Source organism: Onychomys torridus, chromosome 14 (assembly GCF_903995425.1).
Source record: "Onychomys torridus chromosome 14, mOncTor1.1, whole genome shotgun sequence".
NCBI classification, from domain to species: domain Eukaryota; kingdom Metazoa; phylum Chordata; class Mammalia; order Rodentia; family Cricetidae; genus Onychomys; species Onychomys torridus.
Window position 1 is genome coordinate 76248878 of NC_050456.1, and position 22869 is coordinate 76271746.

General features: G+C 48.2%; 1 protein-coding gene across 2 annotated transcripts in view; it reads left to right on the forward strand.

Annotated features, from left to right (window-relative positions):
* Wdr25 (WD repeat domain 25) overlaps window positions 1-22869 on the forward strand; it is a 136467-nt gene that overhangs the window by 67102 nt on the left and 46496 nt on the right. For both annotated transcript variants that reach the window (XM_036205343.1, XM_036205344.1), the window contains one exon: window positions 15662-15809. In XM_036205343.1, coding sequence (XP_036061236.1) covers window positions 15662-15809 — 148 coding nt within the window. The remainder of the gene's footprint in view (window positions 1-15661; window positions 15810-22869) is intronic.

A 22869-nucleotide genomic window follows, 5' to 3' on the forward strand; every position in this document is an offset into this window, starting at 1 on the left:
GGACCTGTAACCCTACGTAGCGAGGGAGTCTTCGAAGATTGTTTCTAGGTCGGGGAGGAGGTGTATGATCATGGTGTGTGGACAGGTCAAGTGTGTGGACTGCAGTGTTTGGGTGGTGGCATGTGGGTCACCACGTGTGTGAGGTGGGGGTCCCAGGCAGGAAGGGGCTGCTTTTCAAGTCTCATCAGCTTTCATACCCCCCCCCCTTTTTTTTTTTCTGCTACTAGGTAGCTGCGGACACCTTGTTGCCGTTCATGAGGGTCCAGGCTGTGGGTAACCCCAGGCTAGAGCCTCAGCCTGCTACACGCAGGCTTGAGCACTCTGAATTGAAGCAGTGACTGGGTGGCTCTGAGCGGGTGGGGAAGGCAGCAAAAGCGGGCCTTGCAGAGGATGTTTCTGCAGCCTAATGATTTTCAGAAACCATTTGTGAGATTGAGGTAATGTATTTCACAGACTCAAGCAATTTACTCCTTCCCACCATGCCAAATCAGGCCATTACATCCTCTTGCTGTGTGCATGTAGCTGTTGGCACCAGGGGAAAATGGTCAAGTTCAAGGCTCCCGCCATAGCTGTGCTCTCCGATTCCGGAATTGATGAGGAACAACACCTTTGAAAATGGGATTTTATGAACACTAGAAGCCGTTAAGCAGTGGAAGCAGGATGACAATTTTATGTTCAGTGGGATCCCCAGGAAGAACAACAGGCACAGAAGCGTGCCGGGGTGAAACTGCTAGCAGGCTTGAGCTCTTGCCTGTGTTTGAATGTGAGGGTGAGACCCAGTGTCATCCTCTGTCTCCTTTCTGCACGTTCTCAGCTGCCCAACTGTGGACACGGGGGGAGGCCTCCCAGATGAGAAGCAGGAGTACTCTGTCCACATGCCCTGGCCTCCTCCTAGCTCACTGTACAACTTGGACAAATGCCTTCCACTGAGAGTCTGTGCCCCTTCATCTATAAAGTGGTCTAGTCACAGCCATATCAGAGGGTGAGACTCCATTAGCTAGGTAAGTGCCCGGCAGCGTGTCTCATGGGAGTCTAAACCACAGTCTAAGAGGTGCAGTGAGGGTCCTCATTAACAATGCATGTATTTCTTCTTAATCCGGAGATGTTATAGGTGACACACTGGAGGTGGTGTGAGAAGCAGAGTGTAGAGGAGGCTAACTGCACCCTCTTACCTCAGCCTGGGGGAGAGGAGGGAAGCACATAGCCATGAAAGCCTCGGTTGGGTCTTCACCTGGCCTGGGGAGATTAGGAGGGCTTTTTGGAGGAAGTGTCTCACCTGAAGTGAGGAAGGGGTTGGGATCAATCAGGCAGAGCAGGAGAGACGTACTTCAAGTGAGGGGCAGGAGGGTGCAAAGACCATGGCTGGAGAAGGTGGCCTGTGTGGAAGTTGGTCATAGGAGGCAGGGCACCTGACAGGGATTTTTAGCATGTGATGAAAACCTCTCAAGAGTTTTCAGCAGGGAGAGACGGAATGGGTTCCAACTCAAGATGGCTTTGCTTGCTGTGGGCCATAGACTGGGATGAGGGTACACGCCGAAGCATTGTTGCATCCAACAAGTTTTAACTGCAGGAAAATACCTCCTACTTTAATCCTTTTGTTCAATATGCTGTCTTCCTGTACAGACCAGGCCGGCTTTGAACTCAGTTCTCAGCTCCCTGCTGCTAGGATTACAAATGTGCACCTCCCTCCATGCCCAGTTCCTTCTCACTCATCATTAAATAGATATAGTTCTGGTATTAAACACATTCTTAACTGTGTACAGCCAACACCATCTGCTGAACTCTTTCCATCTCTGGGCAGGGGGAGTGGATAACACCTATTCCACGCGGCTCTGGGAAGGACCTAGTTAATTCTGGCTGCCAGTCCTTAAAGGCATTCTAAGCATTCCTGCTCAAAACACCCACGTCACTGGGAGGTGGTAAGCAAGACAGTTTTTGGGCTTGTTTGTTTGTTTGTTTTTTTCCTCTCAGAAGAAGGTTCAAGATGCAGAGCTTTAGGAAAGGGGACTCCCAATACTACTGTGTCCCCTACTGTCACCTGCTGGGGACCTTGCAGGCCACTGTCAAGCAGGTGTCCCTGGTGATCTCCCCACACCCCACCTCCCACTCTGGAGTGTTCTGTTTGTCTCTCTCCTTTGCCCTTTACATCTTCTGTTGACATTTAAAACTCGGTCCTTGGTTCTGATGCTGTTGAATAGAGAGAGTAAGTGCTTGGAATTCTCTGTGTAATGGATGCTCCAGTACTTACAGATTCTAGTCAAGTTTATCCTCAGCCCATACTCTGGGAAACCTTGCATCTTGTAGCATCTAGGACATTTTAGGAAGTGGGTCGGAGGCTGGTGTAAGAAGACACTGGTCTTGTTCTTGCTGTGTGAGCAAATGCGAGACCCTTGTCACCCAGGTAGCGGCTGGGGTACTCTGCCCTCAGGAACTCACATGAGATTGCCCAGGTCAGTTAGAAGCGCCCTGCAGTCTTCTCAAGCTGTCAGAGAGTAAAGCAAGTATGTGCCTCAGTGTTCTCATTTGTGCCGTGGAGGAGATGGGACCTACTGCAGTATAGTCCCACTCTTGTTCCTGCGGTGGATAACCATTTGTGCATTCCCATGAGCCTTCTTGTTATCTGTGATGTAATGATGCACCCTAGAAAATAACACCTCTATTCCCCAACTATCCTAAATATTTTTTTAGGGTGTGGAGAAGATGTTTCCGTAAGTAATAAGATCCTGGAGTATGTGTGGAGCAGGTGTGAGGGCCAGGGAACTAGGTCAAGTGCCGACAAGTGCCAGCACTCTCCAGAGTAAAACATAGGCTTTAAACTGGAGCTTAGGCCTGGCTTTGGCCAGTGAAGCAGGGTACCTGCTGGACTGTCCCTCTCATCGCTAGTGACTGTCAACAGTGTGCAGTCATGATGTCCCCTGAAAGTACCGTAGGGACACAAAAGTCGACGGAAGATGGCACTGCTTTCCTGCATTGGTGTGCTCTCACCTGTGGGCAAGCCCAGTGCCAAAAAGTTGGGTAAAAGAACTACAATGTGGCTGACTTGGCAGTGGGTGGGATTGAGGACAGCCACAGCAACCGCAAAGGGAGAATGGAACTTCCAGAAACAGTCGTATTCCCATGATGACCCAGGTTTTGAAATTAGCCAACAAGTATTTTCAAGTCACCATCATAGATATGCATAGGTACATAAAGGAAACCACCTCCAATAAATAAATATAAGAACGCTTAGCAGAGAAATCAAACCGATGAGTAAGGAATGCTACCAGCACGGAACAATAGTGTCTGAAGTCAGGACGGCACCCCTGGGCCATGCAGTAGAGTGGAGACGACAGGAAGATGGGCACTGGAACCTGTGCAGCCTAAAAACCAAGGGGGAAATGGAGGAGAGAAAGAGGAGGTGCCCAGAGACTTGTGGACAGTGCTGTAAAATCGATTATATGAGCAGGGGAAGCTTCAGATGACAAGGAAGAAAAAAAATACCTTGAATATGAAGTGTCAGGATATTTCTCAAGTCTGTTAATAGAAAAGAAAAACAATTGAGTGCAAATCCCAAACAGGACAGGCACGAGGAGAACCTCACCAGGGTACATCACACTCAGGTTTCTGCAGGTTAAAGTGAAAATCTTGATCTTGGAGAAAAATGACTCTCACCCAAGGAGAGTTGTGGTAGAAATCCACTGATCCCTTACCAGAAACAGTGGTGTCCAAAGACTGGGACAGTGCCTCTAGAGTGCTGATTGAACCCCCAAACTGTCTAGCTGTGGTGTCCAGAGACCGGGACAGTGCCTCTAGAGTGCCAATTGAACCCCCAAACTGTCTTCTAGCTGTGGTGTCCAGAGACTGGGACAGTGCCTCTAGAGTGCCGATTGAACCCCAAAACTGTCTAGCTGTGGTGTCCAGAGACTGGGACAGTGCCTCTAGAGTGCCGATTGAACCCCAAAACTGTCTAGCTGTGGTGTCCAGAGACTGGGACAGTGCCTCTAGAGTGCCGATTGAACCCCCAAACTGTCTAGCTGTGGTGTCCAGAGACTGGGATAGTGCCTCTAGAGTGCCGATTGAACCCCCAAACTGTCTAGCTGTGGTGTCCAGAGACTGGGACAGTGCCTCCAGAGTGCTGATTGAACTTCCAAATTGCCTAGCTGTGGTTCAGTGTCCGTCATGAATGAAGGTGAGATTAATGTGTTTTGGGTAAATGAAGACTCTGGGACTTCACTGCCTGTGGTGTTAGAAGTTCTTCAGGGTGCAGGTGGGTGACAGCAGTCAGGCTGCAGCAGGACTGGAGGACACAAGCAGGCATGTGCATGTAGGTTTCTGAAAGATCATTTCACCTTAAATTAAAAACACACATAACTGTTGAAGGCAGACAGTGCTGCACTGTGTGGTTTATGGCACATATCAATACAATACATAATGCTCCAGGGTGAACGGTGGGCTTAGTAGAAGCCAGTTAAAGTTCTGCACTGTGTATGGGAATGGTGCAATCTTATTTGCAAGAAGGTGACAAGACATTAAGGATGTATATTATAATCCCCAGAGCAACCACTAAAGAGATAATGTAAAGAGATAGCTAAAAGGCCAGGAGCTAAGTAAAATGGAATTACAAACTATTCAGTTATTTTAAAAAGGCACTAGAGGAGAAAGCCAAGAATAAAGGCGTGGTAAAAAGAAAACAAGCAGCAAATAGAAACCCGATTCCATCAACAACTACACTAAATGAAGTAAATGAGACACTGAAAAGAGATGGCTAGAATGGATTCAAAAGTTAGACCAGGTATGGCTCAGTGTTTAAGAGCACCAGCTCACTTGTAGAGGACCTAGGTTCGATTCCCAGCACACACATGGCAGCTCACACCCATCTGTAACTCTGGCTCCAAGGGATTTGCCATCCTCTTCTGGCCTCTGTGTTGCACAGACATTCATGCAGGCAAAGCACCCATACATGTTTTTAAAAATCTTTTAAAAAGTGCATTAGGAAGAAGAGCAAACTGTGCGTTGAGAAGTGGTATAGCTTTGGCAGGAGAGGGAGAACCAGGGTAAGGGTAAACAGACTAAAGAAAGAAATAGACAGTGAACATGAAGAGGAGAGGAAGGCTGACCAGGAAGAGATTGTCACTGGAGGGACACACACACACACACACACACACACACACACACACACACACACACACACCAGACAGCAGGATGTCCGAGTACTTGAGGGACACACACACACACACACACACACACACACACACACACACCAGACAGCAGGATGTCCGAGTACTTGAGAGCAGTTTTCACAGAAGGAGAGTCAGAACAAATCCACAATTGCCACTGGAGTCCTAACACCCTTTCTCCAAGCAGTAGGTTGTAGGAATTAGAACTAGACAAGCCTGCAAAAGTAGGCCAGAGCGATCTCATGGGCTCTGACACTGACTACTCTACAGGAGTTCAGGGTACACGCGCTTCCCAGCTCCAATCCTGCTTTCTTGAGGTTGGCATAAATCAAAGGAGTTCTGATCACAGTGGGGTATGGTCCGGAAGGAGTAATGACTCACCAAGCAAAAGGGACAGCTGAACAATGACAGTGATTTCCAAGTATCTCAAAACTTTTTTGAAATTGCAGTTTTTTTTTTTTTTTTTTTTTTTTGTGTGTGTGTGTATGTGTGTGCTTGTGCACATGAGTGTATGCATGCATATGCTCACTCACATGGTGCACGTGTGGGGATCAGAGGACAACTTGAAGGAGTCAGTTCTTTCCTCCCACCATGTGAGTTCTGGGAATCAAACTTTAATCGAACAGGCTTGGCAGCAAGCACCTTTACCTGCTGAGCCATCTTGTTGGCCCAATTTCTAAGTTCCTTACGGAGATCAGTGCTCCTGGTTGATGAGGAATAGAGACCAGGTTTCTAGCCCCGTATTCAACGAAGTGTGCAGTGCAGTGGTTTTCAGGAACATGGGCAGTGTGGACAAACAAGACAAGCACTCAGTTGTCTCTCTTATTGCTCTGGGGACTTTCCAGGTTAGCAGAAGAGGAGAAACCCTAGTCCTGGGATGTCCCCAAGTAGCTGAGGTGGGTCGGGAGTCAACTTCTGGGCGGCATCTGGGGAGTGGTGGGCTAGAGAACTGTACTGGTACGGAGCCTGCTGTCTCCAAGAATTTAACTATGTTCCAGAACAATCTTAAAAATCTTTATGGGAAGACAGAAACTCACTCTGCCCAGCACCGAGGAAGGAGTACAAGGCAGAGTAGGGGAAGGAGAGGAGCTCTGCAGAGGTCCAGACGCAGGAGTGCCGCAGAGGAACAGCACACCGTGAAGCATGGTAACATACTCCGCTCTTCCAGAAGAGGAGCTACGGGCATGCTAGACAAGAGACACGTGGATGACAACACCCAGCAGCAGCCAGGTGGCTTCGTGGGTTCGTGCTTGTCACCAGGCTTGACAACCTGGGACCCACAGGGTAGCCAGCTCCTACAAGTGATCCTCTGACTTGAACTTCGAGAGACAGAAACAGTTTTCAACAACAACAACAACACATTGTAGGAGATTACTGGGTTAGGAATTACAGCTGCAACCATTTACAGACCTGAGGACCGTTAACAGTCTATCAGAGTAACATGCCGAGTGAACACACAAGCATCACTGAGCCCTGGGACAACCTCAGTCTCCTAATACGCATGAAATGAATGTTCTCAGAGAAAAAAATGTTTAAAAGTAAGGGCCACATATAGAGAATGAGACAAGGTCTCACTGTGTAGCCCAGGTTGGCCTTGAACTAGAGCTCCTCCTGCCTCAGCTTCCCAAGTACTGGGGTTGCAGGTGTGCATCACAACACATGGCTGGAAAAATCTTTTTATTAAAAAAAATAGATTATTTGTAGCACTCAGAAGGCAGAAGCAGGCAGACCTCTGAGTTTAAGGCCAGCTTGGTACGTAGCAGGTTCAGGGACAGCCCTAATCATCGCCATCCCCCCCCAAAAATTATGTGTGTGTGTACGCACACACTAGGGTACACATGTAGAGGACAATCAGGTGTTGGGTCTCGCCTTCCCTCTTGATTGAGACTGTTGAAACAGGGTCTTTTGTTCACTGTTGTGTGTGGCTGCCCAGCTACCGGGCAGGGAACACTGGGGTTGCACACACTGCTGCACCGACCTTTACATTAGTTCTTGGGATTCAGACTTAGGTCCTCATGCATCCTTGACTTAGAAATCTTAAAAGGAGAAAAAGACACAATGTATACAGAGGAACAAAGGTTAATACCAGAAGAAATTCAATTATAAAGCAGAGAAGAGAAACTCAAGCCACTGTGAGTGAGAATTTGATACTTCAACACAACTCACACACTAGAGCGTTGGCTCAACAGTGAAGAGCGCTGGCTATTCCCAGCGGTTCCCAGTTCGGTTCCCAGTACACACATGGCAGCTCACAGCCATGTAATTCCAGTTCCAGGGGGCTCTGATGTTCTCTCTGGCCTCCTCAGGCACCAGATATGCATGCGGTGCACAGGCATATGTGCAGGCAAGCCCTCATCCACATAACAGAAATAAATAAAAAAAATAAACAAATGAGAATAGAAAAATATGAAAACACAAATTAAAAAACATAAAACCAAACACAACTCTCATCTCAGTGGGAGTAAGATTTATTACTTATTATTGAGATAAAGATGAGCATGTCCATGGCATGGGAACACAGATGCAGGCTGCCCCAAATTCATGTTCTCACATGACTGGGTTTTTATAGAAACAAGGCAAAGAAAGTCATAAGTCAGGACAGTGTCATGTTGGTGGGTTAAGCCAAGGGGAGCCTCTGCTCTAGGCTTCAGATGGTTTCTTAATCTTTGGGTTAGCAAAAGCTAGTGGTAGGTTAATACATTCCAAAAGATTTCACCCATTACTCACAAGGACATTAGGTTGCACACAAAAGCAGGAAAGGTAGCCGGAGATAAATTGTGACTAGGCTCTGGGTCTTTAACATTCCAACCTCTCCACAGATACCGAAGGTCTTAGCAGTGGACCAGCCTTGCAGAAGGCTCATTGGAAGGTGAGGTCATTTCAGGAACCTTTGCTCACAATCCCCAGAGAAAGGTCTTGAAAAGACAAAGATGCAATACTTGCTCAGACACTTAAAGGCTGAAATGATGCATCGCTAACAAGTCTGCATTATGGGAAACTTTGATTAGGAAAGGGAGTTTGTGAGGCAGAGGGAAACTGATGTTGGGTGGGATTCTCCATTTGTCCCAGGGATGGTGAGTGTCCAATGTACATTGGAGGCAATGTAAACACTCTGTTCTTATTTAAAAATTACTTTCAATGACAAGTGACCATTGGAAGTAAAATTTAATGCAGCATGCAGTAATATGTAGAGTTGTAACATACATAATGAAAGATGGGGAAACGGGTTGCATTGTTTTCTTGTTCTTATAAGGCAAGTGGTGTTGTGACTTGAGAGTAGGTCAGGGTAAATTAAAGATGTGTGCTGGGAACCTTAAAGTGACTAATAATAAGACAAACAGAGAAAGGTTTATGGTTATGGGTCCCAACAATGGGAAGTATAATGAAATAACAAAAGATTGAAAAGAGGCACAGGGAATGAGGAAAAAACAATGCATTGGTTAAACAAAAAAATTTAAACCTTATCAGAAGCAGGTGGAAAGGTCTAAACACTCCATTTAAAAGACAAGGCTTGTTTGGTTGGATAGAAAGGCAGCACACAATTATACAGTGCCTGCAGGAAACCCACCTTAAATATAAAAACAGAAAAAGGTTAAGTTGAAAGGATGGAGGAAGATAAGCAATACTAACAGTAATAAAAGAAAGCTTGCATGGCTATATAAATATCAGGCAAAGCAGATTTCAGAGCAGAAATATTACAGGGATAAAGAGAGTCATCTTATAATAACAGGAGGGATCAGTTCATCACAGCACATCCCCCAAGGTGCATAACACCAGACACATAGATATTTATATACATACAGAATAAGAGTGCCCTAAAACACATGAAGTAGAGCTGCCTGGATGGGATCTATGAACATAAAACCCACTAACGGCTCGAAAACTTCCAGTACTTTCTCAATAATCAGTAGATCACATAGACAGAAAACTAGTTTAGATGTGGAGGACCTGGACAGCCCTGCCACCAGCTGGCCTGATTGACATCCATGCTACTGTCCGCATCATAGCAACAGAGTGCACATTCCTCTCAGGCACACGTGGAATATCCACCAAGATAACCATGGTGTGGCTGTGAAACTGAGTAATCTCTGAGAAATTCAGAGATATCAAAATCATTTACAGTTGATTTCCTGGGATAGGATTAGATGAAAAACATCAATAATGAAGACCACTGGAAAATTCCCTAATATTTGGGAACTGGACACATTTCCTATGGCTGAAGGTCAGTTTGGGGTGTGGCTCGGTGGTCCAGCATGCAAGAGTGCCGAACGTTTCAGAAGCCCCTGTCGTAGGAAGTGTTCTGAGGGAGTGTGCAGACAAGCACACTACTGCAGCAGGTTTGCAGCACCAAGTGCTTAAGTCGTTAGGGGAAAGTTTTCAGTGACCTCAGCTTCCACTTAACACCGGGAAAGGCCCAGCAACTGAGTCCAAATCAATAAAGGAGGGCAGAGCAGAGGGCCTCAAGTAGAAGGAGAGGAAGCAACAGAGAAGACCAGCTAGTGAGAAAATGCCCTTTTCATTTCTTGACAAAATTTTAGACGTCTATGTAGTGTGTGTGTTGCATGTATGACACACATGGGAGTGTATGTGTCACGGTGCACATGTGGAGGTCAGAGGACAGTGTTCAGGAGTCGTTTCTCCTTCCGCCATGGGTTCTGGGGATCAAACTCAGGTTGTCAGGCTTGCACGACAAGCGCTCCTGCCTGCTGAGCCATCTCTCTGGCCCCATTTTCCTTTCTTTTTCTTTTCTCTGCAGCCCAGGCTGACCCTGAACTCCCAGTGACTCTGACTGGGTCTCCTCTGAGTGTGGAATTACAGGAGCAGCCACCACACCTAGCTCAGGAGGCGGTTCTCTGAGATGAATGAATGTTATAAGCTGTTAACTAGAATCAAGAATATAGAGAAAAGACACAAATCACCAGTATGAGAGATGATTAGAGTATGCTAATTATAGCTGCTACGGATATTAAAAGGCTATAGAGGTAATGCATGATCAGCGTGTGCTAATGAATGCCACAACTTGGGTGACACGAATAATCCCCCAGAAGACCCTAATAATAAAAGCTTACCCAAGAAGAAACATATCTCATATCTATGGAAATAATTGAATTTTTAGTTCAAACTGTTCCCACAAGGAAAACTCTAGGCCCTAATGGCTTCGCTAATGAGTTCTAACAAACATCTAAGGAAGACGAGTATCCATTTGCTGTGGGTTGAATTACACGTACCCCTGTCACCCTCAATTTTTCTTTCAAAGTCCTAGCCCCTAGTATTTCACAACATAACCATATGCGGAGATTGAATCTGTACAGAGGTAATTGTTGCAAAATGAGGGTATAAGATGGGCTGTCATACCGTGTGACCGGTGGCCATCGAAGGGGGATCAGGAGGCAGACATACAGGGAAGAAGACTGGCATGCAGACATGGAGGCCGGGCTTAGGCATAAGAGAAAGGAGCCAGCCCACCCTCAGAGGGGCCCAACTCGAACTGCTGGTACCTTCATTTCAGAACTCCAGCCTCCGGTACCATATCAGTGTCTGTTGTCCAAGCCGTTCAGTTTGAGGAATGTTACAGTGGCTACACTAACTATTCTGGAATGTCAAAGAGGAGGGTACCTCCCCTAACTAGTCCTCCTGACAAAGGCAAGAAAAAAACACAGTAGAAGTGAGCATCCATCCAATATCTCTGATGAACTGGCAAAAATTTTTGACAAAAACTTTAGCAAATCCATCCAACTATCCACTTGAAAGATCATGACTAAGCAGGGTCAGTCCCAGGAATGAGAGCTTAGTGTAGGGTTTGAAGCGCAATCAGTACAGTGCTTGATGGTGGAACTGTAATATTAGTGATTAACTATAAAGAGAAAGCCATAAGACCGTTTAAGTAGATGGATTTTGGCAATATCTAACATTCATTCCTGATTATATGTGTAAAAAACAAAACAAAACAACTTTTCAGGGCCAGTACAATGACTCAGCATAGATGAAAACGCTTGCCAAGCAAGCCTGATACTGAGTTTGATCCCTGGAATTCATGGTGGAAGGAGACAATCAACTCTGAACTCTCATGGCACACATGCTTCTGTACTCACACTTGCAGATCTCTGTCTCTGTCTCTTTGTCTCTCTCTCTCTCATACACACATTCACAGGCACATACAACAGTTTGTTTGCTTTTGTTTTTCAGTGTTGAGTAAATAGAAGGGAACCTCTCTCAACTGGTAAGGGCTTTCCGTAGAAACATCTCTGGCAACATACTCCACTGTGTAAAGACTGACTGGAGAAGCTGGTGAGGCAGGAGGATCTCCTGAGGCTGGATCATACACCAGAACAGCCACCCCCAGAAATGGGACATCATGGCCTCCAGGTGTGGAGATATGGGCAACTCTTAGTTGATTTTTTTTTTTTTTTTTGGTCTTTGACAAATACATTTTGGTGGACCATGCTTATTTCTCATGTAACCCAAGAAACAACCATATCACAGTGGTCTCTACAGGGCTTTCCTTTTTTTCACTTTCGTAAAGTATGAATGTTTTGTAAGGAGGTTACAAATCTCTTAAAATATGGAACAGGGCCTCTGAGATGGCTCAGTAGGTAAAGGTGCTTGCCCACCAACCCAACCATTTGTCTTTGATCCCTGGAACCCATGGTGGAACGAGAGAATTGAGTTGTCGGAGTTGTCCTCTGCCTCTACACGTTTGCTGTGGCATGCATGTGTCCCCTCCCAATAATGATGACAAGTTAATTAAAGTGAAAACAAAACCCAAACCAAAAGGCAGTCAAGAGCATGGCCCAAGATTGAAGCAACATGCTGGACAGTCTTTGAAGACCCAGAAAAACTGTTGTGGAAGTGGTAACACCCGGGGTGCAGATACCCAACCTACTGCGTTTACTCGCCATGTTCTTGTCAAATCTGTGGCTTTGGCTGGACACACAGACCGTGTTAATAATTGTAGTTAATATACAGAGCCATCTCAGAACATTCGACAGTAGACTGAGCTCCTTAATCCTGTGAAGGCAGTTTGGGATCTCTAATTACTTGGTTGAAAAAAGGCAGACACTCCGAGCTGCGGCAGTGTTTGGGAATTAATCTTTAAAGCCTGACAGTGAACATTCAATTAGGGGAGCACTTGGGAAGATTCCTCTCACCTCCACCCTTGATAGCAAGGCGGGACCGACTGGTCCTCATCGATTCCGCGGCTGCCCTCAGCAGTGTGCACCAGCAGACAGGTGTGCGTCTTTACCTGGGGGGAGGGGTTGTCACACCTATACCGGCTCTGTGTCTCCTTAGACCCAGGACCATGCAGGACACCTCTGCCCACGAATCCTAGCGCACTGTGTGGCGCTTTTGGCCCAGACATCTTGGAGTCTAAGTTCTTCTGCCTTCTTCCTTCCATGCCTTCCATGCTCCCTGTTCCCTGTCTGCTCCATGTGCCTCCCTGCCTTCTGCCTTTCCTCTCTCCCAGCTCTTCTACCCTCTCCTTTTTCTTCTCCCTCCTCACTAACTCAACATCTTACTGCACATCCCACAAGGTTTATAGGTGAGTGTGTTCTATGCAAAAGTATGGGGCAGGGACTTCCCAGTCTTCCCTTCTCGTGGCCTGCTTCCTTCACTCAGTGCTCAGCTCTGGCCTTGCTTCTCCTAGAGCTGGCCATTCTGCTTGCTGCTCAGGCCCCGGACCTAAGGTGGTCCTCCTTTCTCTGGCCTCTCTACTGGCTTTACTCCAAGGGGTTCCTATTGCTTCTAACTCCCATATGGATCTCCACTCTTGCTGCCTCTGTCTCAAATTCCCGCATAAGCCCCTCATCTTCTCCCTGCAGGGCAGCTAAAGGGGTCCTGTCGGCGGGAGCCAGCTACCTCCTTCCCCCAGGAGACCCCAGATGTTCTACTGCCCATAGAGACACTCACCACATCCCTCCTTGCCACACCCTGTTCACCTCTCTGGCCAGACTGGTCTTCATGCTGTTGTATACTCAGGCAGAACTCTTTTCTCACCCTTCAGGTCTTAAAGTGGTCTAACGTGGCCCCCACCCCCCCCTTAGCCCCTTCTTGACTCTGGAACCCCCTTCCTTGCTGACCTTGGAGCATCAGTCTTAGTGTCTGCTACACTCCATTCTGCTAGTTTGTGTAGGGCCCGTCTTCCTGACCACAAGGCCGACTCTTGGAAGGCAAGAGTTTTGACTTTGGTTGTTTCCTGTGAGCAGTGCCCAGCTAGCTAGTAAGCACTTAGGAGTGTTTGTTGAATGAGTAATGGAAGAGCTTTGCAGAGGAAAACATTTGGACACCATTGTTTCAGAGCTGCCTTCTTCCTCCCCATCTGCTCCTCCCACGTGCCACTCACTGTCTCAATGGAAATACTGAGCAGCGGTCACAGCTCCTGGCAGCCCTGGGAGTGACAACCATCTTGAGCTTGTTTGGGGGTCTTATTGTAAATGCGTGAGTAAACAAGATTTTGTGTATGTGTGTCTTTAAAAAAACATGGTGTGATATATAGCAAACTTTACCGCTGTAGCCAGGTTTAGGGATATGGTTCATACTGTTGGGCGGTCTTGGCGTTGTCCACCTCTAGGACCCTCTTACTTCACCCACACTCCACTCCCCCAGCTCCTGGCAGCAGCCTTTCTGTTTCCTGCCTGTGATTCTGACTACTTGGGCGCAGCATGAGGGAAACGGTACAGAATTCATCCTTTTGGGGCCGGCCTGTCCCACTGAGCAGTGCGGTCATGGCTCCTCCAGGTTATGGCCGCTGTCAGGACCACCATCTAAGAGCACGCCACTGAGTGGGTGGACTACATTTTGTTTACACTCTCACCTGTCCGGACAAGTAGGCAACTTCCACCCTCTATCCACATAAATAGACAAAACTTTGAGACCCCAGTGCCAGATGTTTGGGTTTATTCTCAGAAGTGGAATTCCTAGGTTTCATGGTAACCCTACAGGTGTCTGGGAATCACCAAGCTGCTGTCCATCATGACTACACTATCTTACCTTCCTGCCAGCAGTATAGGCGGTTCTAATTTCTCTGCATACATGCCAACACTTGTTGTTTTCATTTTTTGTTGTTTTATACCAGCCTGCCTAATTAGTATGATGTTGTAGTTCATGCGTCTTAGAAAATGACATCACACTTTGTAAATGCAGCCTGTCCTGTGTACACGGTGTTGGCCTCTTACTGTCTAACTGTGTGAGCCCTGCAGAGCTCACTTGCTCACTTAATTTTTCTTGTACATAATTCTGAAGAAGCAGCACGTTCTGTGCTCTGCTGCCCCGCTGCCAATCCTCACTGCACTTACCAGCCTTCTGGCTGCTCCTCCTGTTAGTTCTGTGTTTTAAAACATAACTACTGCTGCCTCTTGGTTTTATTCTTTTTAATTTGAGACCTAGCTATTGACCCCTGGCATGGAAGGAAAGAGCAGAGGGGGCCCTCCCCACGTTCTGTGGGACCTTCTTCTCATGACTTCTTGTTTGTGTATGCTTAGACATTTACATACTTCCAGGAAACCTTTCAGAACTCCAGATTGGCTGCATTTGGAGAGCCTTCAGGACTTGGCAGGTAGAGTTAGCTCATCTTTAATGGAAGTTGCCCTAGGAGCAGGTTTGTGGAAGTGCGTGGGTGTGCTTGTTTGGGCTTTTCTAGAACTTACTCAGGAAAACCTGGTGCTGCTGATACTCAGGGAATCGTGCTGTTTCAGAACCCCAATCTTTGCAAGCTCCCCCATTCCTGCAAGCCCCCCCCATCCCCATGAGCCCTGCCCAGCATGTCCGGCAGCCCTCCTGTTGCCCCTCCTGCAGAACTGTCTCCTGCTCCAGCCTCACTCCTATCTAGGATGATGCTTTTATTTCTAGTTTGTGGAGTGAGAGACTGAGGCCCAGTGAGGAGCCACTAGATCTGTCACATGACCAGCGAGATGCAATGTCAAGGGGAGGTGTTTACAGTGTGTCTCCTTCACCCTGTAGTGACAGTGAAGAAAACCAGCGCCTAACACCTCTGAGCGCCAGGCCTGCCAGCCGTGGTACTATAGCTCTCCTGCCTCGGCTTGTACGAGTCAGTTGTGTACTGGACACTCTCCTGGGAGCCCCATTCCCTGATGGGAAGCCAGGATGAAGGTTAGGGGGAAGGACCCCTCCCCTAAGAAGATGTACTCTGTGCCTGGCCTCTGTCTGGGTCTCAGTCAGCCTTCAAGAGATCCCTTGACTGTGGTCTGGCCATGTGCTCTGTCCGTTCCAGGGCAAGAAGCAGGCTGCAGGAGACGGGGCAGGACTGTGACCTGTCTGTGGCCGGCAGGTAGGAGCAGGTGTGAAGGTGGAGTGGAGCTAGGAACTGCTGTTTTCTTAGCCCCAGAAAAAGGAAGCCTACATATTTTTATGAGGAAATGAGAAGCAACTCTAGCTGTTGTTTTGATGTGAATAACAGGAACCTAGTTCCCCAGAGAGCCCCCTGCTGACCCCGAGCTCAGGCCCTCCTCATCGGTGTCTGGTGCTGCCTCTCTGTGTTTCCCTTGCAGGTGTGGAATGCCGTGGACTCAGGGCACTGCCTGCAGACCTACTCCGTGCACAGTGAGGCGGTACGGGCTGCACGATGGTCTCCCTGTGGCCGGCGCATCCTCAGTGGTGGCTTCGACTTTGCCCTGCACCTAACAGACCTCGAAACAGGTGTGTCCTGGTGTTTCCCTGCCCCAGGTCGGCCCTGTCACTGGGAAAGCCTCTCCAGAGGGTCCTGATTGCAAACCACCCACTGTCATGATGTGGTGGGGGTCTCAGAGCAGACTCATTTCCCTGACCGGTGTGCAGACCACTTACCAATGGCACTGCAGCTGTCTGCAAAGCACTGGTCCTGGTCCTCTGGCAGTCAGCAAAGGACAGCCATGGTTGTCTCAGCCCCAAGCTGCTCGGCCGGATAAAGAGGCAGCTTTTTAATCAACCTCTGCTGTGTAATTGGAACCAAGATATCAGGATGTCCTTTGATTGGCATCAGTTTAGAATTCTTGTCAGTCCATGGGGTGGAACTAAATTCCAGAGGGAAGTCTTCAGAGAGGCTCTTCCCAATATTTATCCCGAGAGGTACCTACGCAAGGGGGTTGCATGTGGGAAGATCTTCTGTCTGGTAGGGAAGGAGGGAGGAGCCAGCAAAAGGAGCTTTCCCAGGCAGGTCGTATGCAGCATCCCTAGGTTGGGTGACAGCAAGGGAGACTGGGGACTATTGACTATGGAGTCTCACCTATACTGCCCAACTGAGCCCTCGCTTCCTGGCCTCCTCCAGAACTCATTCTGCCTGTCAGCAGCAGCGATGGGTCCCAATGCCTGACAAGTTAGGGACTCATGGCAACAGGTGACTGATGATAGTCTGAGAAAGCAGTGGCTCGTGGTCCTGTTTGTGGTCCAGCTAGGAGGACCTGGAACTGCAGCTAGTATCATGTGACATGTGGCTCAGTGGGGGTGGGGAGTGGGAGAAGAGGTGCTGTCCCTTCAGGTGTGGTGGATCGCAGAGGGTGGCATGCTGGCAGGGCTCCAAGGGGCTCTTGTGTGCAGGGTAGGTATAGAGAGGCGTGCGTGGCCCCACTCCTAAGTGGTACTGTCCGGTAGGGAACGATGGAAGGCACTTCATCCTCCTCTGCTAGAAATGATGTCTGCATGGGGCTCGTCTACTGAAGGGTCGGTACTTATTATCCACCTACTGTGTACAGGGTCCGTGCTGGGGTGCACTAGATGTCTTTTGTTCCCAAAGAGGACAACATTGATGGATTTGGATCTTGGCCTCCAGGAAGGCCTCTGGACCCCAGATGAGGCCTCTCCTGTGAGGATAGCTGGTATTTCTGTCTGTATCCTGGCAAGCATGTGTCCCTGAGGATGGGCCCATCCTGGTGGGTCTCTTTGTCCATTGCTTGGATGGGGCTGGCTCACATCTGCATAATTGGAGAGCTGAGGCTGGCCCCTGCTGGATCCTCCTAGCCTGAGTAATAAAGCTCCCAAGGACTGCTGGGGTAGGGGGGACCATATGTTTGCAGAGCCCTCCCTGGCCTTGTGTCTTAGCACTCATGCACCCTGTGGCCTCTGTCCAGTTCTAACTAGTTTTGTCCTTTCTCTTCTCCAAGTCTGATCTTCCATTTTCTTTCTCTGCTTCTCCCGCCCATGGTGATTTGGCTTTTTCATTTCAATCTAATTAGAGCGCCCTGCCAGGAGAAGGCCGGGCAGGGCGTTCTCTCTGCAGGGCTTTGGGAATTAGTCACTCGGTGCCCATTGTCATTAATGGGAATTTGGCGCCAAGGCCATTTATCCTGGTGTCCTCAATCAATACAGTTAAAAATCTGTGGATTCTAAAATGTCAATACCCGGCCTGAAATATGGAGGGCCAGTACCATTTTATCTCGTTAATTTATAGTTCTGACGGGCTGTTGGCTTACGGAACAGCCATGAATCAACACTTAATCAAATCTGCTCACAGATTAATTATTTTTGGCGCCCCCGTTTCCGTCTACAATCTCCCTAACAAACGTCTCTGCTACATTAGGCACAGGCGGCCTCAGGGAACACTGGCAGACGCCACCCAGGCCCTGAGTGTCGCTGGCTTTGTGCATGACCTGTCCTGCAAACCAATTAGCTGGTTGTCTCCTTAGAGCCCCCCCACCCCAGCTTGCTCAGCTCTGAGGGCCCCTCTTGCATATTGCAGCCCCTTAGAGTTGCACATCCCTTTTGTGGTGGGTGGCAGCTTCTCCTGGCAGGGGAATTACATGTGCCCTCTACTGGGGTCTGGGATAAGTGTGTAGACTCCACATTGCAGCCCTCTGCAGAACTCTAGGCTGTTATGGCCAGGGCCATCTGCCCTTCTCTCTGGGGTGCTCACTGTCCTGACTATACCTCCTCTTCTCTCAATACCACTGTGTCTTTTGTTGGGGTCATGGTGGGTGGGAGGGATTGGCCAGCTGGACTGCACCCTACCTTTTCTAAGAATTGTCTTCAGCCCCATCATGACTAGGGCTGATGCCACAGAGAAAGAAAGCGCTCTGCTGTCCAAGCTCTTGCTGTCGCCCTGGTGTCCTATGTGCTACTAGGCCTATATTGAGCTGATGTAGATAAATGGAGTAGGCCCTTTGCTTGGGCATCATGCTTAGTCCTTCACTGGTCTATGAGAACCCCATCTATATCCCCATTTCTTTGATGCAGAAACTGAGGCTTTGAGTGTTTGGTGACTTTCATGAGGTCACCCAACCAGTGGTGACAGCTGGATATAGCTTGGGCTTATGGGGCTGGTAAAGGTGTCATGCCAATGCATGAACTGGTACACACTCCCCTCGCCTCTCCCTGCCCTGGACAAACTATCTTAGCAGGGTGCTTAGCTGTCTCCAGGCAGTGGCTCAACATCTGCAGAAAATAAGCCTTGGGAGGATGGAGTGCCTGGGTGATCTTGCGTAACCCCTCTGATTAAGTGATGGGCTGAAGGATGCTTCCTGAGCTGTGGACAGCTATGCTCCAGGAGGAGCACTGTTAGCCTTGACAGCTTCAGAGCACTTGGCACAGGAAGAGTGAATAGTGTCCAAATGAAGGCCGTGGCGAAGAGCACTGTCGGCCCACGAGGCTTTGGAGGAGAGGCCGTGGAAGAAGGCTCCATGTCAGGCTAAGCCTCTGAAGTGGCACCGGCCTCCACTAGTGCTTGAAGTAAGTGCTGTAGTGCAGCCAGGGTCTCTGTAGGTTTTCAAGCTCTGTGGCACACTCAAGTGTTCCAGCACATTCCAGGAGAGCCTTAGTGCCCCTGGAGAGCAGGCAGCAAACAGTGTGTGCCGACTGTGTCCCAGGCCTCAGTGGGTAAGGCCTGCTTTCAGACTGGCATCCTTGTCTGTTTACCACTTGAGGCCCAGTGATATTGCAGTTAGGTTTAGCAGGGTCTGAGCTGATGAGCATCCCTGGCCACTGTCCTTCAGGAACTGTCTTGCCCAGTGAACAGCTGCCCACCCACCACCTTTGTTAGGCATGTCAGAAGACCCTCCTCTATCCCCTTCTGCATATGTCTGTTCTCTGTGACCCCCTCTCCTACAAGCTCTCTAAGCAGCCTTTCATTGGTTCCCCTCCAGGGACGGTTTCTCCATCTCCCTAAACCCGTCGCATCCTTAGCTGGGAAGCTCATGCCAGCCCTCCTTATGAAGAAGGCAGCACCCAGGCTCCGGCATGATTTTATTAATTGACTTGGGCTCCCAGGAGTCATGTTTCTCCTGTGTGTAGGCAATAGTCATCAGTGAGCAACTGGCCCTTCTTAGGTTAGGCTACCTTTGTGGACTGACCCTGGAGCTGAACGCAGCTGGGGCATGTTTGGTTTCAGCATGGTTGGTTCTGTGTTTCAACAAAGCTGCTTATAGCTAAACACAGCTGGTTTGCAAGCCAGCTCCCCACCCCTTAATTTTAAGACATTCAGTCTTGTCCAGATAATTGAAAGTGTCTGGGCTTGGAAGGAAGAGCATGACAGCAGCCTCCAGTCTCCACAGCCACCGTACATGTGGCCCTACTGTCTGCTCTGGAGCCTGCTTCTGCTTCTGCTGTGTCTGTTCTCACAGCTACCTCTGACGGGCAGTTCTGAGCACAGTTTTACCGGAAGGATGTCAGGCTCTGAGCTGCACTGCTGCTGAGTCCAGAGCCATGCTGGTGGGCATGCAGATGAGGTCCACCTGGCCCTCAGCCGGCATCCTGCCAGACCTCTGCCCACTTGCCAACATGGGCCCCGCTCCTGATACACAGAGGTTGATTTGAAAGTTAGCAAGCTTCTTTTCTCGTTAACTTTGAGTCAGGATGGTTAAATTTACAGCTGGCTGAATACTTCCCAGAGGATGAGTGTAACGATATTGATTTTAGCGAAATGAGTCATATGCCTGCTGCCTGGGAACACAGGCTCAATTACCACGCGCCAACAACATAAGCTTTCCCTTGTCAACATTTTTCCTACTTGGTCGTGAGTCTGTGGCTAGGAACAAAGAGCTATGGAGAAGGAAAGGTCATGAGTAACTGGCAGGTCTGGAGGTGGGATGCAGACAGAGCGACTTTGGGGTCACACAAGTCCAGTCACTGTCTGCATGGCTGGCCAATAGGGCCAGATGTCCTTTCCCATACCAGACTCCCTCTCCTCAGCTCTGATATGCAGGTTAATTCCTGCCATTACCCAGGATTGTGGTATGTGATAAGGGCAAGGTCCAGATAGGCCTGAAAGGACAGGCTTATTGTACATATAGTTTCCTTTCCCACTGTGACCTCATAGTAACTTAGTTAAGGTGAGCTCCTGCTGGGGCACAGATGTCCCCTCTCTTTCCTAGGGACCAGCGCTTGGGTTTCATTTAACCTGAAATGCCATTGATGTGGCAGGAACGGTCTGGGAACCAGACATGCTGAATGAAAATGGAGAGTCCTGGAGCCTGCCTGACCATAGTGTCCCCTGGTACAGACATTAGGCTGACAGATGATGTTACCCCGGTTACATGGGTGGCTACCTCAGGGAAGCTTGATGGCTCTACCTAAGAAAGGAAGAGGCACAGCTTGAAGGAGTTGCCTGTCCAGGGTCACCCCAGCATCGCCTCAGTGCTCCTGGGTGGGAATGGTGGTGTTAAGGGAGCATTCGGGTTTCTGCAGAATCCTTGAAGCATGGCTTTGCTTTAAGGATGATTTATTCCAGGGCTGGGGATTGAATTTGGAGCCTCATACTCACGAGCAAGTACTCTGCACCAAGCCACACCCCACCAGCCCAGAAACATATTTTCTATTTGTATCATTATTGATCCAAAAAGGAAAAGAAGTAATTTTTCTTAACTCCAAGAAGATCCAAACAGTTTTTATACTGGTTGAGCTCATTATAACCAGATCAATATAGCCAAGTGCCAATGGATTACATATTTCAAAGCTCAATTTCCTATAAGCCTGCAGTGAATAAACAGAATTTCCTATAACAAGCCGACAAGCAAGATAGTCCCAAGGTAAAAGGTCTGTTATAGCTAGCCCCTGCCCAGGGGGAGAAGTGACTGACAGGCCACCATCTGGGAGACAGGAGAGAGTGGCCACAGAATCCAGGAGAAAGGCCTTTACCTCAAGAGTGACTAGTGCTCCTGGCCAAACCTGCTCCCTGATGAATGTCTCCCAGCATCCTCTGCCTTTCTCTTCAGCAAAGGCAGAAGCCATCCCAGGCTGCTGTGTTATCCAGGCCTCATGCAAAAGCTTCAATAGTCATTAGTCTCTTAAGGTTCCCGCTGTTAGAACCCAGCATCCCTTGGCTTTAGCTTTTAATTTAACCACAGATGAATTCAATAAGTTGGGGTTTAATTTTTCAAACAATAATGGTTCACTTTGGTTGCTTACTCCACAGAGTGCTGTGTATGGCACTTAGCATTCAGTCTTCCTGACTGCATGAGACTCAGCAGTGGAGGGACCACCCAAGGTCCCATCACAAGTGACAGAGCTGGTCTGGGACTTGGGTCTCTCTGGCTTTCAGCATTATTGCTGTGGATATCACTCTGTATAAATAAAAATGCTGTTTGGCCAGTGGCCAGGCAGGAAGTATAGGCAGGACAAGAGAGAAGAGAATTCTGGGAGGTAGAAGGCTGGAGGAGAGACACCACCAGTAGCCGCCATGACAAGCAACATGTAAAGACACTGGTAAACCACAAGCCATGTGGCAAAGTATAGATTAATAGAAATGGGTTAATTTAAGATAGAAGAAGTAGATAACAAGAAGCCTGCCACGGCCATACAGTTTGTAAGCAATATAAATTTCTGTGTGTTTACTTGGTTGGGTTTGAGCGACTGTGGGACTGGTCAGTGAGAGAGATTTGTCCTGACTGGCCCATGCAGGAAAACTCTAATTATAAATGGCGCCCAACCCACCTAAAACCCAAGAAAAAAGATTCTAAAACGGAGCTAAAAACAGCTTCCTAGTTGTCTCTCTCAAGTTAGAGGCAGCCTTCCGGTTTGAGCTGCTATGGCGGGTTCCTGGCGTGTGCGTCTGACCTGCAGTGCGGCGGGAATGAGGAATCTACAAGCAGCACTTTACTCTGCTGTGTGGTGGATTTAGCCTTTGCTAGTTTAAAAAAAAAAAAAGGTTTCTGGGCTATGCACTACTTTGATAGAACTGCTTCTGATAGTTGATGGTACACATGGCTCCAGACCCAGAGCTGGCAGTAAACTGTACCACCGCCATGTTTGGAAGCTGACGTGGGCAGAGCCAGCAGCCACAGCAGTGTTTCAATCTTACAAAGATGGATATTACATAGAGAATCTGGTTTGTGTTGTCTTTGGGATTTTTAACTACAAATAAAGATTTGATTGTAAAAGCTGTTGAGTTAAACAAATATGTAAATTTTAAAGGTACCTTGACTTCAAAATTTGGATATAAGGATATGTTGCTTTGGAAAAGAGTCTCTGCTTTTGTTTCCACAGAAAGCCAGAGGCTGTGGGTTTGTTCCAGATTAAGATACATCAGGTTTGATCAGCCAAGACCTCCTGAAAGGTCTCCGATGACACCATGGCCCAGATGATCCAACATCCAGAATGGTTTCAAGGCAACTGGCTCAGAGGTTCACCCTCACGGACTACTCCATAATCCTAAAATATTCTTTGTGTCCCCATAAGATACAGCACCCCCCCTCCAGCAGGAAGTAGTAAGAAAAACTACCCCCAAATTCCCAAAATTATCAAGCTGGCTTAGGAGATGGAATTGGCTCACTCCTTCTCTAAATCCAGACATATT